Below are 17,171 nucleotides of genomic sequence, written 5' to 3' on the forward strand. Positions count from 1 at the left end.
AAAGTCATTTTCTGTTGTGCCAACACCTTACTTTGGGGAGTTCTTTGATCATTTCTCCAATTGGCTGCTTATGAGGAGCCTGTATTCCTGAGCATCTCCATAGGGAGGGTCTGTAGGTTTGGCAAATTGATTTTTGACCAATTGCCTTCCCCTTTCTACTCCCATCTAACTCACCAGCGTGGGCCTACTTGTGGCTCTTTCTACACAGGCTTTCTGTTTAAGGTTTTGGTGCAAAAAAGGCTGTTGTTTAAAAAAAGAAAAAAAAGCCTTGGTCTAGGTGACCCCAGGCCTGTTGGTAGTGACATTCTACAAAGCTGGGAGGTGATTTGGTGGTAGATGTTGGGGGTGTTGGGCCTACGATAGGAAGACTTCTTGGAGGAGGCAGGCTGGCGTGGGCCTTGAAGGCCAGGTCAGATCTTGACCCTTGGTGGTATTGGTGGGGAGAGTGTCCCAAGGGGAAAGGGAACCCCTAGCTGCTTCCTCCCACCCCACCAATAGCATCCTGTTCATGAGACAGCCTCTGAAGGTGAGTGAGAGAGCAGGGCAGAGAGTGGTGGGTTTGGACATGGTCGTGTGTGTTTCTGTGTGGATGTCCTTGTGTGTGTGCACGTGTGTTGGTGTAAGCCTCTGCGTCGTACCTGGACACATATGTGCAGCATGCCCGGGCCCAAGGGGCGGAACTCTGGCACCTGCCAGTACGAGCACATCTCAGCCTGAATGGCTTTGTGGCTGTGGGCAGGTTATTTTCTGAGTCAGCCCCTCATGTGTAGGGATACTGAGAGCACCTCCTGCATGGGCCACTGTGGATTCAAGGACACAGTGCATGGAAAGCTCTTAGAGCAATGCCTGACACATGGCAGGTGCTCACAACCAGTAAACTGTCCCACATCGGTGCGGGCGTGTGCACCTGCAGACAGGTACAGACACCGTGGTGTGTGTGTGCACTGGTGGGTATCTGTGTGTCTGTGCATGTGTGTACGCTCACAGGTGTGCATGTCTTTGTTCCCATGTCTGTAGGTGTGTGCATTTGCCTGTGGACACGTCTGTGTGAGCTCCTGTGCGTGTGTGCGTGTGTGTGTGTGTGTTCATGTGCAGCTTGGCCTGGCCTTTCTGCCCTCCTGTGGTCCCTGCTGAGCAATGTAGGTGGTAAAGTCCCCCAGACGTCTGCTCAAGAAGGCTGCGGCATGGGAAAGCCTGGGCCAGTGTGACTCCCTTGAACCCTGATCTCTGGGCCTCCCTACAGGAGCGTGGAGCTAGTGCAGCAGGTGGACGAGGATGATGCCATCTACCACGTCATCAGCCCTGCCCTTGGCGGTGACGCCAAGCCCCAGGACTTTGTGATCTTGGCCTCTCGGCGGAAGCCGTGCGACAACGGGTGGGTGTCCGCCTGCTGAGGTAGGAGGCGGGCGGGGCTTGTTAATCCCCACCCGGGAGGGGGCGTCAGCTTAGCCTCAGAGCTCTGCTTTCTGCCCGCTGCGGACTTCAGGCACCACTTGGCTTTTCTGGGCTGCCGTGGCCTTGCTGTGGGTAGAGTGGAGGACGAGGGGACACATCTCCCCTCTGGCCACTTGTGCTCTAAGGCGGGGTGGCCTGTGTCCCTGGGGTGGTGAGGCTGCCTCACCCCGGTCATGGACAGGCCCTTGCTCATGTGGCCACCTCCTTGGCCTCACCCCCTGAGGGCGCCATGTTGGCTGAAAAGTGGGAAGGCTGCCTGCCCGCTGTGTCAGGATAGTCGGCATCACTTCCGCTAGAGACAAGCACAGAAGAATGAAGCATGAAATCCCAAAGTGTGTGACTCCTTCGAGTGGCTGCAGTGGAGGGGCTTTTCCAGAAGATGTACAGTAAAGCCAGGCTGGCTCCTGGCAGATTCAGGGCTGCTGACCCACAGGTGCCTCCTCTCTCTAGCCTGGTCCAGAGCCAGGCCTCGGGCCTTTAAGAGTTTATGGGCCTTAGACTCTGGTGAGAATGTCTGAGTGGAGGGGGCTCTGGAGCCTCAGCTGGGAAGAGCAGGCCCTCACCTCCTTGTGTGCCCCTCTCTGCCCTTTGTCGGCTCCAGGGACCCCTATGTCATCGCGCTGAGGTCCGTTACACTGCCCACGCACCCCGAGACACCAGCATACAGGCGCGGGGAGACCCTCTGCTCAGGCTTCTGCTTCTGGCGAGAGGGGGACCAGCTGACCAAGGTGAGGCCCGGTGTACCCCTCCCCCCAACAGTGCCCCCAAAGCCACATGCGTGTCCAGAGCTCTGTGCTGCAGGCTCAGTCAGTCCCATACCTGGGCCCCACCTGCCCCCCCCCCACCCCCCCAGCAGGCTCTCTTCTAGCTTGGGGCAGCCTAAGAGTGTCAGGGGCTGAAAACAAGCCTTCATTAAGATCTAATCTGTGCAGAGACAAGACTCCAGGGTCTCGGAGAAAGCTCTGGATGCTGAGGGCAGAGGCCTGGGTTCTGATCTAAAATTCAGCTCATTATTTATTTACTTATATACCTCTCTCGTCTGGGAAGGCTTTATACGGCTCTCAGGGCCCATAAAACTCAGCAGGGCAGCCAGTGCTAATTGAAAATGCGGGGGAGGAGGCTGAGAGCGAGCGAGGGCGGGGGTACTGCAGCTCCCCATCCTTGAGGCACCGCTGCATTAGGACCCCAAGACTCACTCCGGCAGGGACTAGGCTGGTGTTCGCTAACTTAACACCCTTAACCTGAGGAGCTTCTCAGCACTATCCCTGGGCTTATTTCTAACTTGTTTCTACGACCCTGGAGTATCACCGTTTATCCACGCTGGGCTCTGGACACCCAGTCCCTGTCCTCCGGAACCTCCTTCATCTGCCAGAGGAGGCACATGATGACAGTGTCCTGTTTGTCAGTCCCCAGAACAGAGGTCAGGGAAGCCTGCTGGAGGAAGTCACAGTGTGTCACCTTCTGCGGCCCAGGGGTGCTGGCTTGAGTTTTCTGCCTTCCCTGCCCGCCTCACGCCCACCTGGCTCCCCCCGGCCCCCCGCCCAGCCTCCCTCAGTGTGGCTTCCTGTCCTGTAGGTGTCCTACTACAACCAGGCTACCCCGGGCTTTCTCAACTACGTGACCACCAACGTGGCTGGTCTCTCTTCTGAGTTCTACACCACCGTCAAGGCTTGTGAGCAGTTCCTCTTGGACAACCGGAGCGATCTGGCCCCCAGCCTCCAGACCCTCTAGGCAACCCTCAGTGGCCACCTCCTGCCCACGCCCACTCCATCCGGTCCCCAGGGACGGGACACACGTGCAGTGCATTGAGGAAGGCAGGGGCATTTATTCCTTCCCGTCCCCCCACCCCGGGGGAAGCCTTCACCCAGGGGTCCACCTGCCCAGCACCACTGGGCACTCAGTTCCTGCCAACGTCCGCCAGCAAGTCTTCACGGTAGCTCCGGGGCAGCCTGTAGTAGATTCGGGTCTTGTCCATAGCCCTGGCCGCCAGCAGCGCTGCCCGCACGGATGCATAGTTGCCCCTCAAAGGGCTGTGCTCCACCATGACAGTGGCCCTGGGGGAGGCGGCCAGCAGCCTGGCCACGACTCCAGCCGTGTTCTGGCCCAGCAGTCCTGCATGCAGCTGGAAGGACACAGGCTGCCAGAGAGCCCGGCACAGCTCCAGCATATCTTCAAGCAGCTGTTCCCTGTAGCCGCTGCCCAGCGCCTCCACGGGCCAACCCGGTGCCACTGTCACATGGGGGAAGATCTCAGCCACAGCCGTAAGCAACTCCTGGCCGGCCAGGTGGCCAGGGACTGCAAAACTGCCATGGGAGACTGTGGCCCCGATCCACACAGGCCGAGGCAGGTGGCCGAGTGTGGAGAGATGGGCCAGCATGGCCAGGGCTGGCCGGAGGGCTGAGGGCTCTGCTACGTGCAGATGGACACCCCAGTGTCCAGGACGCCCAGCGAGCTGCAGCAGGCAGGACTCCAGTGTCAGGGCGGGGCCTCCCGGGGCACGCACGATGGGCACCGGCTCCTTGGCCGCAGGCTCCTGGAGGCTAACGTTCAGCAGGATCATGCCTTCTCTGTCTGGAAGAGGCAGTGCAGACAACAGTGTCAGGAGCTGGGGTTATGGTGGGGTGTCAGAGGCCCTTGTGAAAGGGGTGGTAAAGGAGAAGCTGGTGCCCCATCTACTGAGATCTGTTGATTGGTCCAGGCTCCGGGTGGAAGGGTTGCTTTATAAATGTGCCCGGGGCTCATAAGGATGACGTGATCAGCTGCTAGCTCAGCTCTTGGCCTTTGAGCCCTGGGGCCTGTGCCTGCCTCTCCTGCAGCAGATATAGGTCAGGGCTCAAGGGCACTGAAGGCTAGGAGTCCTGTGCTCTTGATAGCCCTGTACTCCCGCACCGTGGCATCCAGCCCGTTGCCACGGTAACAGAGACCCTAGGTTCCTACCCCAAGCAAAGGAACCCCCCACAGTTTATCTAGGAGCACAAGGGCTAAAGGCAGACCTTACCTGGGAGGCTAACCATTGCTGTTCTCCCGTTGCCCTGGATGTCGGGAACCAGCCACTCCACGCTCAGACCGTCTCCCCCGGGGGGCTGGAGAAGAGGGATCAGGCTGCCTCCCGTGTAGTAAATTCGCTTCCGCGTGGCATTCGCTGTGGGACCCCAAATTGCCAAGGTGAAGCGGCCACCATTCACGGAGTGCCTTCTGTGCACTGTGTCTACGCGCATTCTAAGCCTCACAGCAACCCGCCAGGCTTGCTTGCTCCAGTAGAGTCCGCTGGAGATTATAAGAGACTTACCCAAGGTCCCACAGCCAAGGAGCAGAGTTGCTGGGGTGGAAACCTGATGGAGCCCCAAGCTGTAATTCCCCCTCCCCTCCCCTAGATGGCGCCTGTGCAGGAATGTTGAGAACCCGATGGGTTCCCTTTGGGATGGCTTAACTGCAGGCTCTCCTAGGTTCAGGGTCAAGAGAATGAGGGGTCTGGACAAGGGAACAGGTAGCATCTGGGCCACTGATTAGTGGGTACAGTGGGGGGGGGCAGTCTCTGAGGAACTATGCTGTAAGGGAAAAGTACATGGGGTTTGGAATTTGCTGGGTTCCAATCTAAGCTGTGCTATGTACAAGCAAATGACTGTGTAGATACTTAACTGCTCTGAACCTCAGTTTCCCTATCCGTAAACCAGAATCACAGCTTCCTGGATATGAGGCTTGCCCAGCATACCATACCGAGGTCTGGCACACGATAGGTGCTTGAAAGGATTCCTTGACCCCGTTAGACCCAGAATTTTCCTCTTCCGATGCCTCGCCCCTCCAGCTCTGCTCCAGTGTCCACCAAATGCTGCTCTGTGCAGAATCCAGGCCCACCCTCCCCCTTCCGGCCCGCCCACAGCCCTCCCTACCGGCCAGCTGCTTGAACTGCGACAGGACAGGCTCGAAGAGGTCATAGTAGACTTGGTGAGAGGCACTGTTGTCTCGGACATAGAGGAGATCGTCCACTGACACGGGGTCCGAGGCGCCCTGCCACAGCGTCAGGCTGTACCTGGGGCCCAGAGAGCCAGCTCAGCACCTGCCTGGGCCCAGCAAGGTCCTCAACCCCACTCCTGTGCTCAGAACTGGACCCTAGCTAGGCAGGAATAGAGCATCTGACCTCCAGCTTCCCACCAGCCCCTCCTCCCTGAGAACTACCTCCTCAGGGGCAGAAGGAGCCACAGGGCTTCACGAATGGAGAGCAAAAGCAGAGACTGAGAAGGACGGAGGGGATGGCCCGCCCTGCCTCCTCACTGGGAATGTGTATTTCTGGTCCTGTCTTAGGGAAGGGACAAGGACAGAAAGGGGTGGATACAGGGCCGTGGGGGAGAAGTTAGGTGTGGAGGGGGAAGGAGACAGCCTTGGGACTCCTGTGGGAAGTGGCTGAGGAAGGTGGGGCTGGGCAGCTAGGAGCGGACTGCAGGAGTCCAGATGGGGGTCCCTCAATTCCTGCAGGATCATCCTGGGCAGAAGTTGCAGGTGCAGGCTTTGCAGGGCACAGCTGGCTCCCATGGGCAGAAGACTTCATTAGGTAGATGTTATCCACCAGTGGACTGGCTGCCTCAAATGATAGTGAGCAGCCTGTCACCAGAGGTATACAAGCAAAACCAGGGCCGTAGTAGAAGATGTGAGCACCAGCGGGTATTAGACAAATGTGTTTAAGTGTCTGGAGGCATCAATGCCTGGGCGTGGGTTTGGTGGGTCAGGGGCTAAGGCAGGGCCTGGGAGTTTTCACCTCTGAGATTGGCCCAGCAGCCAGCTGAAGTGGGGCCAGGCAGCCCGCACCATGACAGCCCGCACGGGGAAGGTGACCTTCTGTGGCAGTGTTCCCACCAGTCCCTGCATCTTTTCCACCATGGCTCTGGTGTATGTTCTGTTCGGGAACAGGGGCACATAGAGGGTGGTCCAACCCGGAGACAGGGTGGCCTCAGGATAGTTCTCCTGGACCAAGGCCAGAAACCTGCAGAGAAATCAGAGACACTGGTCTTTGAGAGCCTTGCTGTCCCCTTCCCCGTCTCCTGGGATCCCGTCACCATGCTAGGAAGTGACAAGGCCCGGTGAATATAGAATATAAGGACAGAAGCAGAGTCCTGAAGAACATAAGTGACTTATTTAGGTCCTATAAATAAGGCACGGACTTTGGAGTCAGGGGTTCTAGGTTCCAGGTTCGGGTCCTGACTCTGTAACCTTGGGCAGCTCACTCAACCTCTTTGATTCTCAAAGATGGCATCCCTTTTGGGAGGGCAGGGCCTCTGAAGAGTCCCCATCTGGACCGGGGAGACAAGCCAGGGCCCCCCGATGTGGGAATTTGGACTCTGCCAGCTGTAAGTCTCTGAAGCTTCAGATTTTATTTTTAAATTTCATTTAAACTTTGCCCTGATAGAAATTTTAATAGAGAAATAACATGACCCTCTCCTCCCTAAACTAGTGAGTGAAATCAACACTCCAAGAAGATGAGCCATATTTATCTTGGGGCCACTGACTGCATTGTCCCAACTGCTGCTTTCCAGATGCATCTCAGTTTGAGAATCACAATAAACACTGGATGGATGGATTGTTGGCTGGCTGGACAGATGGACAGATGGATGTTAGAAAGGCCTGGCTTTGAATCTTTGCTTTGCAATCATTAGAGTTAGGCCAGTCGCGTAACTTCAACGAGATTGTTCTTCTGTAAATAAAATGAAAATAATAGCACCTACCTCATTCTCTTGATAACTCAAGTGCCTTTTGAAACAGGGGCTGGGCACATAATAAACATTCAACAAATTGAGTCTTGATTACTGGTCAGCTTTCTCTTCTGCAAAATGGGGGGCGATACTCCTAACTTGGTGTTGCTATGTAAAGGTCAAATTGGACACACTCTCTTCTTTTGTGTGGCCCTTCACTATAAACTGTGGAGCACTGTGCAGCTGGGCTGTGTGACGGCTGCTGGTGGCAGTGCCGGGATTTCAGGGGGGCTTGGGAAGGAGTTAGCACTTTTAGACTTTTTTCTAGCAGGCCAAGCCCTGCCTTGGTCACTGGGGATACAGAGAGGACTGGGCCCTGTCTGCCCTCCAGGAGTCCACAGTGTAATAGGGGCTGTAAACCTGTCATCGGTAGTGACAGCCCAATGAAATCAGGGCTGTGTTAGGAGGGAAGTGTGGAGGAAGGTTCTCAGCAGCCTGGGATGTCAGGGTCGTTTTTGGAGGAGGTCATGACGGGGCCTAGCTTCATCAGGGAATGGGGGAAAAGTCAGAGAGAACAGCACGTGCAAAGGCTCAGAGGTCAGATGACAGGGTGTGTCTGGAGGTAAACTCAGTAAATGTGCCCTGAGCACTTTCGGTGCCAGATGTTGAAGGAAGCGGGCTGGATGCAGCTGGGGCAGAGAGGTGAACACTCACTGTGTGGCATTGACCTCGATTGAGATGGGCACATTGGGGCCCCTCAGGATGTCAGCATTGATCCACACAGGTCTTCGGACTCTCCCGTCCTCTGTGAGCCGCCGCAGGAGGGCCAGGGAGGGGCCCACAGCCTTGAGGCTCTTGAAATCCAGTTTGATGCCTGTGGGGAGGGGGCCAAGAACTTGGGAAAATGGCCTCTCGTGCTCAGGGCAGAAGGAACCGGCAGACTTGACTTCCTGGAGCAGTGAGAGCAGGTATGGTGTGTGTGTGTGTGTGTGTGTGTGTGTGTGTTTGGGGCTGGGAGCGGGAGGAGGAGAGAGAAGCCAGGCACCAGATTCCAGCTGGGTGAAAAGAGGGCTTTCAAACAGGCAGAGCTAACCCAGAGGAAGGACCTGCCTCCGGGGAATGAGCTTCTGCCCCCGCCCCTGGGGGAGAGGGGGAGGAAACAGAGGCTTGGACTTGGGCTGGTGTAGGGGTTGTCAAGCATCTGATGAAAAGAGACCATGGTTCTTGGAAAGGGCAGGCTTGGAGGGTCCTGAGCCACCTGAGTCTGTGCGGGGTGGGGGGGGGGGGGGGGGGCGGGGAATCACTTAGCCTGCAGGGAGGGGTGTTTGAGTAGAGGAGGGCAATCAAGGTAGATGAAGGGCCCCTGTGAACACAGGCCTGTCCACTCAGGCAGCCAGGGGCTGGTGATGAAGAGAACTGCAGGGGCGAGGCTGGGAACTGGGAGAGGGGTGTGGAAAGCCAGGCCAAGGAGATGACGCTTTGCCCGAGGACAGTGGGGAGCCATGCAGGGCTAAAGAGGGGTGTGGCATGACAAAATGGGCATTTTGGAAATCTCACTCAGATGTGCCTGGTGGCTGTGGTGGAGGGAAGACTACAGCGGCTGAGTTTGGGGACGGCATGTGGTGAAAGGGTGAAGGACGTGGGGGGAGGTGTGAGGGGGATGCCTTGATGCCTAGATTCAGATGGCAATTGGCAAAGGGACCTGGGAGGGAAGGGCAGAGTTGGGCTCTGAACAGGCTATACCCAATTTGGAGGATTCAGGAGGGAACAACCTGAACGTGTTTGGCACTTTGCCACCCCCCACCTCACCTGGAATTCTCTGGGCCACTAGGGCAGGAAAGCTCAGACAAGGAGCCAGGGGAGGACCCGAGAGCTGGGGAGCTGGGGACGGGCTGAGAGAGTCCTCACCCTTCTGTGAAGAGGCCAGCACAGCCTCCAGCCACTGCTGCAGGGTGTTGTCGCTGTAGATGGCTGGGGGGTGTGCCATGACTGGGACTCCTGTCTCATTGACCGTGTTGAGTCCTTCTATGGTGACGTCTGCCTCCAGGACCATGGCGTTGCCTGGGCAAGAGGCACAACTCGATCAGTTCCTTTAAAAATTTTTTTTTTTTCCCATCACCAAAGCATCATGCATTTATCAAAGAACATTTGGAAAATACAGAAAAGCAGGAAGAAAAAATTCATCCACATTTCCATCATAGTTCACGTTCGGATGTATCTTCTTCCATTTTTGCCTACATATGGTTTTTATACAATTGAGACCACACTACATTTGTAATTTTTGATCTTTTTCTTTCAGTATTATGGCATCTTCACAATCTTCTATGTCTTATTAAAAAAGAAAAATGGCTACAAAAACTCTGGTTGTGGGTGCTCACCACGATTTCATTAACCACCTCTTATTCCTGAGACATTTTGGTAGTTTTTAATTTTTTGCTACTAACAAATGATGCCTATTTTTATCCTGACTTTTGAATTATTTCTAATCCCTACTTGTGGAATTTGAGGTAGGGCCATGAAGGGTCATTTTTAAAGTGTAAATTATTGGGGTACCTGGGTGGCTCAGTTGGTTAAGCATCCAACTTTTGATTTTGGCTCAGGTCATGACCTCGTGGTTTGTGGCATTGAGTCCTGCATCGGGCTCCGTGCTGTTGGTGAGGAGCCTGCTTGGGATTTTCTCTCTCCCTCTCTCTCTGCCCCTCCCCTACTCATGCTCTCTCTCTCTCTCTCTCTCTCTCTCTCTCTCTTTCTCTGTCTCTCAAAAAGTACATAAGTAGGGGCACCTGGGTGGCTCAGTCAGTTAAGCGTCCGACTTCAGCTCAGGTCATGATCTCACAGTCCGTGAGTTCAAGCCCCGCATCGGGCTCTGTGCTGACAGCTCAGAGCCTGGAGCCTGCTTCGGATTCTGTGTTCCCCCCCTCCCCGCCCCTCCCCTGCTCATGCTCATGCTCTGTCTCAAAAATAAAAACATTAAAAAAAATTTAAAAAGTAAATAAGTCAACATTAAAAAAAACTAAGTCCATATTATCACATCACTGTCTAGAAAAGTTGTTCTGATTCATATTCCCACCTGAGGTACGTAAGCTTGCCCATCTCCTTGCACCCTTACAGCACGGAGCATTGTTCTTTTCAGTTTTCAATTTCAATTTTTAAAACCCTGTCCTCCAGAGTTCAATCTAGGAGAGAGTTAAGGCCTTCCCAACGGAAGCAGACCGGGAAGACCCTGCCAGGGTCACTCAGCATTTGGGGTGTGCAGTGGAGGGAGGGAGGGGTCACGTTCAGCTCTGCAGCATAACAGACACTTGGCATCAGCAGGGGCCCTTTCTCCTGGTTTGCACTCACAACCTCCTGACCTCTCACCTCTAGCCTGGCTCCCCTTGAAGTGCATTCTCTACACACAGCAACCAGAGTGAGTGTTCTAAACGTGTACGTACCTGATCATGTCACTTCCTATAAAAAACAACCAAACAACAGCCCCACCCGTTGCCCTTAGGATCAAATCCAAACTCCTTACCATAGCCCTTGTGGTCCTGCATGGCCAGGCTTAGGCCATGACAAAATTTCCAAGCTCACCTTGAGTCCCCCTCTCCCTGATCTCTAGGTTCCAGCCCCTCCAGCTTCTGCAACATTAACGTGCACACAAATCACACAGTCACTCTTAAAATTCAAGTTCTGGGGGAGCCTGGGTGGCTCAGTCAGTTAGGCATCTGACTCTTGATTTCAGCTCAGATCATGGTCCCATAGTATGTGAGATCGAGCCCCACATGGGGCTCTTCACTGACAGCGTGGAGCCTGCTTGAGATTCTCTCTCTGCCCCTCCTCTGTGCGTGTGCTCTCTCTCAGACTAAAGAAATAAACATTTAAAAAATATATTTAAAAAAATTCAAGTTCTGAGCAGTGGGATCAGGGGTGGGACTGAGATACTGCATATCTAACCAGCTCCCTAGCCATGCCCATGCCCTTGGTCCATGGACCACACTTTGAGTAGTGCTAAGGCTCGAATTTGTTGTGTGCTCCCATCTCTGGGCTCTTGCTCATGGATGTTGCCTTGGCAACACTCTTTCCTCTGCAGCTTTACTAGGCCACCTTCTGCTCATGTGTTAGTGTTGGCTTAAAATATCACTTCCTCAGGGAGGCCGTGCCTGAACCCCATGCCCAGTCTGACTTAGTCACCTGCTTCTGTGCTACTTTTTTGAGTGCTTGGCCGCATGTAATTGCTCACTTAGCATCAACCTTCCTGATTGTAGGCACCAGGGAGCAGGGTCCAGGTCTGAATTGAACATCACTTGAATTTCTGGTGCCTAGTTGGTATCAGGCCTCAAAAAAAAAAAAAAAAAAAAAACAAACAAACAACAAAAAAACAAAAAAACCAAAAAACAACAACAACAAAGAGCTTCACAAATGGTTGTTGAATGATGAACAATGGAGTGAATTAATGATAGAAAAGTCAAGATCGATAAACCCAGGTCCAGAAAGGTTAAAGAAACAGCTTGGCCAAAGTCAGGATTTTTGCAGATTTCTCTAGAATCTAGGTGCCTGGATTTCCAGGAGGGGAAGGAAGGTGAGTGCCAGGCTGTCCCTGGCAGCCAGCTGGGCATTTCACATCATCGCATTTCATCCTGTTATAGATCCTACTTCTAGAGTGTGGGACTCCCTGTTGGCAAGGTGGGGATGAGCCTCCCCAGGCCATGAAAATAGGACATAGGTGTTAAAGCACGTTGTTACACTGTTAAGGGCTTTATGAAGGCGGCCTTCATTTTGATGAGCACAAATTTCTTTCTCATCTTAACTTTTGGTTAAGATGCAGAGAGGGGGCGGGGCAGGGGGGCGCCTGGGTGGCTCAGTCGGTTAAATGTCCTACTTCAGCTCAGGTCATGATCTTGTGGTTTGTGAGCCCCGCGTTGGGCTCTGTGCTGACAGCTCAGAGCCTGGAGCCTGCTTCAGATCCTGTGTCTTCCTCTCTCTCTGCCCCTCCCCCGCTCACGCTCTGTCTCTCTCTCAAAAATAAGCATTAAAAATTTTTTTAAAAAAGACGCAGAGAGAGGGGTCCAAAAGGCTTGGGCCCCGGTGAGGCCCAGAGAAGCCAGGCCAGAACCGGGTGGGGGTGCAGGTAAGAGGGTAGCTCATGAGAATGGATGCGTAGCTGTCTCCTTCCCCATCCAGTGGGGGCCGGTGCCAGTCTCGGGGAGGCAGGGTGCATCAAAAGCCATCTCTGAGCCCTGGTGACCTTCTGATGGTGCCTCCCTTAAGGCGCTGTGAGCCCGTTGGAGACAAGGCCACATCTTACTCATTTCTCAACCTTCCCCTGGAGATCGACCCAGAGCAAGGGCCCAGCCGCACACTCAGTGAATTGGACTAAAGACTGGCAGAAAGTACATTCTGGACCTAACCTGCCTCCTTGGGATTGCCACCTAGACCCAGCTTCTTCCTCAAAAAAGCCTTCTGTCTTGTCTTGCCCTCGAGATGCTGAATCTGGGGGGCCGCCGTGTTCGGGCGGGGTATGAGGAAGGGACAAGTGAGGAGGGAGGGAGAGCTGTCTCCTGAGGGGACAGGAAGCTCCCGAGGCCTCCCCCCATTCCATCCCACGTGCCAGGAGGCTCTACACAGCACAGCCAGGCAGGACAGCACCCCGGCTGAGCGGGCAGGCTCTGGACCCAGATTGCGACCTACTGGTCCCAGCGCTCCTGTTTGCAGTCTGTTAACTCTGGCAGGTTACTGGACTTCTCTGGGCCTCCTTTTCCTCACTCACAAGAATTATTATTTAATGGAGATAGCCTTGGTTAGGCATTCACCGAGTGTTAATCATTATTCACATGGAGGAGCTCACGGAACTAGAGTGACCGTACCTCTCCCTTTGCCTGAGATAGTCGGATGTATTTCTGTTGTCTCCGCACAATTTTCTTTTTCGTTTTTGCTTATTTTTATTATTTATTTTGAGAGAGTGAGAGAGAGTGTGTGTGTGTGTGCACAAGTGGGGGGAGAGGCAGAGAGAAGGAGAGACGGAACCCCAAGCGGCTCCGTGCCATGAGTGCAGAGCCTGATGTGGGGCTCAGACTCACAAACCGTGAAATCGTGACCTGAGCTGAGATCAAGAGTCAGACGCTTAACTGGCTGTGCCACCCAGGTGCCCCATGTTGTCTCCACATAATTTTCGGTAATGATTTCTTTCACTATCGGAAGTGCCCTGGTTCGGATGACAAATGAGACGGAAATTCTACCAATCCGTATTCTGCAGAGGGAAAAAGTGAACTGCAGACAGGTGACGTCACCTGTCCCAAATCACTCTGCCAGTAGGGGGCCAAGGGAAGACTTGAACCTGGTTCCGTCTGCCTCCCAGATCTTGGCTCTGGCCCCTCCTCTCCACATGGAAGTCATGTCCAAGATGATTTCACCAGCCTAACCTTGCCCCTGGGTCCCACTCGGTCCCCACCCCAGCTGTGGCACCACCCTTCTCCTAGAAGCCTACTCCGGGGCTCTGGCAGGACCCTCCGGGAGAAAACTGGGCCTGGGGTTCTCTCCGGACCCCCGAAGCTATGCTAAGGGGTACCTCTTCCTGCTGCTTGCTATTGGGCACTGCCTGGTTGGAGTCATTGGCTTTCTTCTTGGCCAAAGTCCTGCTATAGTGGGGCCGGATCGCTTGTCTGCTACCCCAGGGCCGCTGACTGGTTGCCATAATCAGTCTGAACTGGAGACTCAGGGGCATTACACAATTTGCTCAGGTTTTCACAGCTTCTTTTTGATAGCACTGGGCCTCAAACTCACATGTCTTCTGGCTTCCACAGGCTAGGCAGGGACAGCTGTCAGCTAGCAGGTGGTGGAGGGGGCAGCCGGGACGGAGGGCAGGACAGGATGACTTTGGAATCACACATCTGGTTCTCGCCATAATGCCGCCTCGTAGGTGGTGCCGTCTCATCCCCACCTCTGCTCTCCCCCCACCTCCTCCACCCCCGCCCTGGCCTGCCCCAGTCCTGGCAGCCAGACTTACTGCTTAGGGCAGCCCCCATTTCCTTCTGGCTGTTGGCAGCGTGGTACCAGGTGACCAGCAGGCCATCTCGTTGGCTGATCTGGCCGAGGCTCTGAAGGTAATCCAGCATGTCTGCGTCCGGGCGGCAGGCTGCTTCCTGCTCACAGCCTGGCATGAAGCCCAAGGGGTCCGTTAGCATCGGTTGTCGCCTCTGCCCAAGACTCCTGTCTGTTCATCCCACTGACCCTCCCTGGGCTCCCAGGGTGTGTCCAGCTCTCCATCTGACAGCGAGACAGGGGGTCTCGGGGCCATCAGCGCTGTGTGTGAGAGCAATGTGTGGGCTCCTGGGCACAAGGGGACCCCAAACCAGCCTAGGCAGTCAGGACGTTCACAGAGGAGGGAAATTTTAAGGGGGCCTTGAGGATGGGTGCAAATGGGATAGGAAAGGGGGACTGGGTTGTTCCTGACAGAGAGAACAGTATAAGCAAAGGCTGGGCCCGAGGAAAGAGGGTGGTCACCTAGAGGAATAACCACTGGCTTGGTACAGACGGCGGTGGAGACATGGTGTGGGCAGCATTGGAAAGGGGCATTGTGATCAGGTTGTGAACGGCCATGAACGCCAGCAAAGGGGTTGGCTGTGTGCTGAGGGCAGCGAGGGGGTTGTATTTAGCAAGATCTCACGGGCTACAGAGTGAGTGCTGGCTGGAGAGAGCAGGCTGCAGACAGAGGCCGTCTGCAGGCAAGCCGAGGCAGGGGTCAAGGACCCCGGAGGCCGGGGTGCCCGGTGGGCAGGGAGGGTAGAGGGGGCACAGGGTAGAAGCCAGGTGCTGTGGCTACCGACACGAGGCAGAAGCGAGAGTGGAGGCTGCCCCCCAGTTTTCGTGGGAAGGGAAGGGGAAATGGGCATGGGGGGAATACGAAGTGAGCTCTGTCTTCTGAGTCTGAGATGCCCACATCATCTTCAAATGAGAAGGCCCATTCAGGGGCCCAGGAGGGAGGTCTGGGCTGGGTGGGCAACCGGAGCCTGGTGGAGGAGGAGGGGAAAGTTGATGGGGCCTTCTGCTGGGGACAGAGTCTCAGTGGGGGACGTGGGATGGGAGAGGAGGCTGTCAGAGTGGGCGACGGGGAAGCCAAGCAGGTGGCACGACAGGGAGGTCCCTACCTGGCTGGGTGCGTTGCTGCAGCACGAAGCTCAGGACCATCCCAAAGGCGAAAACCAGAACCACACTGGCACTGCCGACGAGGGCCCACTTGGTCTGCCGGCTGGAGCACCTCTTCTTACACGCCATGATGATCCTCTCTGTGGGATGCCTCCCAGCTCCTCAGGCCCAGGGTCCCCGGAGGCTCCCTGTAGCTAGGATCCCGGGGGAGGCAGGAGCCCCATGCGGCATCCACTTCTCCACGGAGACACTCCAGCTCCCGCAGGTCAGGAACGTCTAGGTGCAGAGACTGCCCCTGAGGCTCCTCCTCCCTCCCTCCCCTCCTCCTCTTTCCACACCCTCCCAGGATCTTAACGAATCCAGCAGAAAGTCCTAACACCTCCACCACAAACTTTGAGCCCTTCAAGAGGCCAGAAAAGGTTGGACCAACCCCCCGTCCCCTGCCTTTCCGTTCCTGCCTGGGAGTCGGGATACTGCCCACTCGACCTTGCTTTCCTGGAGATCGGAGAAGGAGTCTTCCCCTGTGCAAAAGGTGGCAGCTGGATCGTTCTTTTCCGTATTCTGCCCTGCCCCAGGAAGTCACCAAGGTCAGGCAAGGGTTGATGACAAGGACAAATTAGATGTGCCCGAGGCATATGAACTTTCCTTCCATCCCAGATTGTGGTTGACAGATTATCTACCTGAGATTGAAGGTGATAGGCTTGGCGTGCTGGCCTAGGTTACACAAGCCACTCCTGGGGCAGTGAGTCCACAGGGTAGGGGCTGAGTCACCACCTCACTCTGAGGGTGTCCTGGGGGTCCCTGGCGTGGGAAGTAAGTTAGAGACTGTCCCTACATCAGGGACCCTGGAATTTAAATGAGTCCAAGAATCATCTGTAAGGTACACAGGGACTTTGGTTTACAGAGGCTCACAGAGAAATCTGTCAGGGCCACTGATAGATTGACTGATTCAGAAGCACAGGCACGTGTGTGTGTGTGTGTGTGTGTGTGTGTGTGTGCGTGCGTGTGTGTGTGTGTGTGTGTGTGTGCGTGTGTGCCTGTTAAGACTATCTAGAATGATGAACGATGCCCAGGTGGGACGATGGAGGGAATCTGGGTGGTGCGGAGCATGTCGGGAGGGAGTTTGGTTCAGATCTCGTGGGGTCATGGGGGTCGTGGGTCATCGCTGAAGAGCTACCAAGGAGGACCCTGGACACAGAGGCTGGGGGCTTGGGACCAAAGATGAAGGTGAGAGCATCATTTCCTGCCCAACCACAAAGGGTCTTTCCAGCCAGTACACTGTGTGTTGTTTGTCATTCTTGGGAAAGATGCCAGTGAGCTCTGAGCTTCCCTACCTCTCTTGGCTCTGAGGTTTCTGCAGGCTGCATCTCGGAGGAAGAGGGACCTTATCCAGCTGTGGCTTTCTGGTAGGCGGAACAGCTCTGAAATGGACACCAGGCTGCCAAGGACCCCCCTATGACACTTCACACGAGACAGATAACCAATTGGTTGCTGAGCCCCGCTCTGTGTGCGGCACTGTGCCAGGCTCTGGGGACCCCCCCCCCCCGTGACATATTGTAGGAGAGAAGAAACCAAGGGGTCTCAGGAGGCTCTAGCATCTTGTATGTAGAGCAGCCATTCTAGGGCTGGTGCTGAAGGAGGGGGGTTCAAGCCTGTAAGGATGTCAGACCCGGCAAGCGCCAATGGCAGGGCCCCCAAGGGGAGCAAGATGGGTCAGGGAGGCACGGGGGGGATTCGGAGCACAGAGGAGGAAGCCAGTCTCCTGGGTGGGGCAGGTGGCCTTCAGAAGAGGCATGGCCTGAGCTGACCTGGAGAATCATGGGGACAGGAACTAGGGGAGGATGTTCCAGACAAAGGGGAGTGCGCAAAGTCGTGTGGGAGAGGCCTTGCTTGGGGACACGGGCAGTG

At 55.2% G+C, this 17,171-nt stretch overlaps 2 protein-coding genes across 2 annotated transcripts in view; one reads left to right on the plus strand and one right to left on the minus strand.

Annotated features, from left to right (window-relative positions):
• Positions 1-7,248, plus strand: part of ACOT11 (acyl-CoA thioesterase 11) — a 54,622-nt gene extending 47,374 nt beyond the window's left edge. Inside the window, exons 15-17 of the mRNA XM_042948597.1 lie at positions 1,244-1,375; positions 2,057-2,183; positions 3,031-7,248. Of these exons, the coding sequence (XP_042804531.1) occupies positions 1,244-1,375; positions 2,057-2,183; positions 3,031-3,186 (415 nt within the window). The 3' untranslated portion in view covers positions 3,187-7,248. The remainder of the gene's footprint in view (positions 1-1,243; positions 1,376-2,056; positions 2,184-3,030) is intronic.
• On the minus strand, positions 3,353-15,627 carry FAM151A (family with sequence similarity 151 member A). The gene is made up of 8 exons (XM_042952347.1): positions 15,266-15,627; positions 14,125-14,271; positions 9,048-9,200; positions 7,854-8,013; positions 6,209-6,433; positions 5,346-5,485; positions 4,454-4,597; positions 3,353-4,026 (listed from the first exon to the last, which is right to left on the minus strand). The coding sequence occupies exons 1-8, from the start codon at positions 15,390-15,392 to the stop codon at positions 3,353-3,355; spliced, it is 1,770 nt and encodes a 589-aa protein (XP_042808281.1). The 5' UTR covers positions 15,393-15,627.
• Between the last annotated feature and the right edge of the window lie 1,544 nt (positions 15,628-17,171).

The sequence above is a fragment of the Panthera leo genome, chromosome C1, assembly GCF_018350215.1.
Source record: "Panthera leo isolate Ple1 chromosome C1, P.leo_Ple1_pat1.1, whole genome shotgun sequence".
Lineage (NCBI taxonomy): Eukaryota > Metazoa > Chordata > Mammalia > Carnivora > Felidae > Panthera > Panthera leo.

Bases quoted from the DNA above. Each gene is read 5' to 3' on its own strand.
- FAM151A (XM_042952347.1), bottom strand. From the start codon at position 15,392: ATGGCGTGTAAGAAGAGGTGCTCCAGCCGGCAGACCAAGTGGGCCCTC. The intron at 14,272-15,265 runs GTAGGGACCTCC...GCTTCATGCCAG, and splicing joins GCAGCAACGCACCCAGCCAG to GCTGTGAGCAGGAAGCAGCC. The intron at 6,434-7,853 runs GTGAGTGTTCAC...ATTTCTCTGCAG, and splicing joins ATCGAGGTCAATGCCACACA to GTTTCTGGCCTTGGTCCAGG.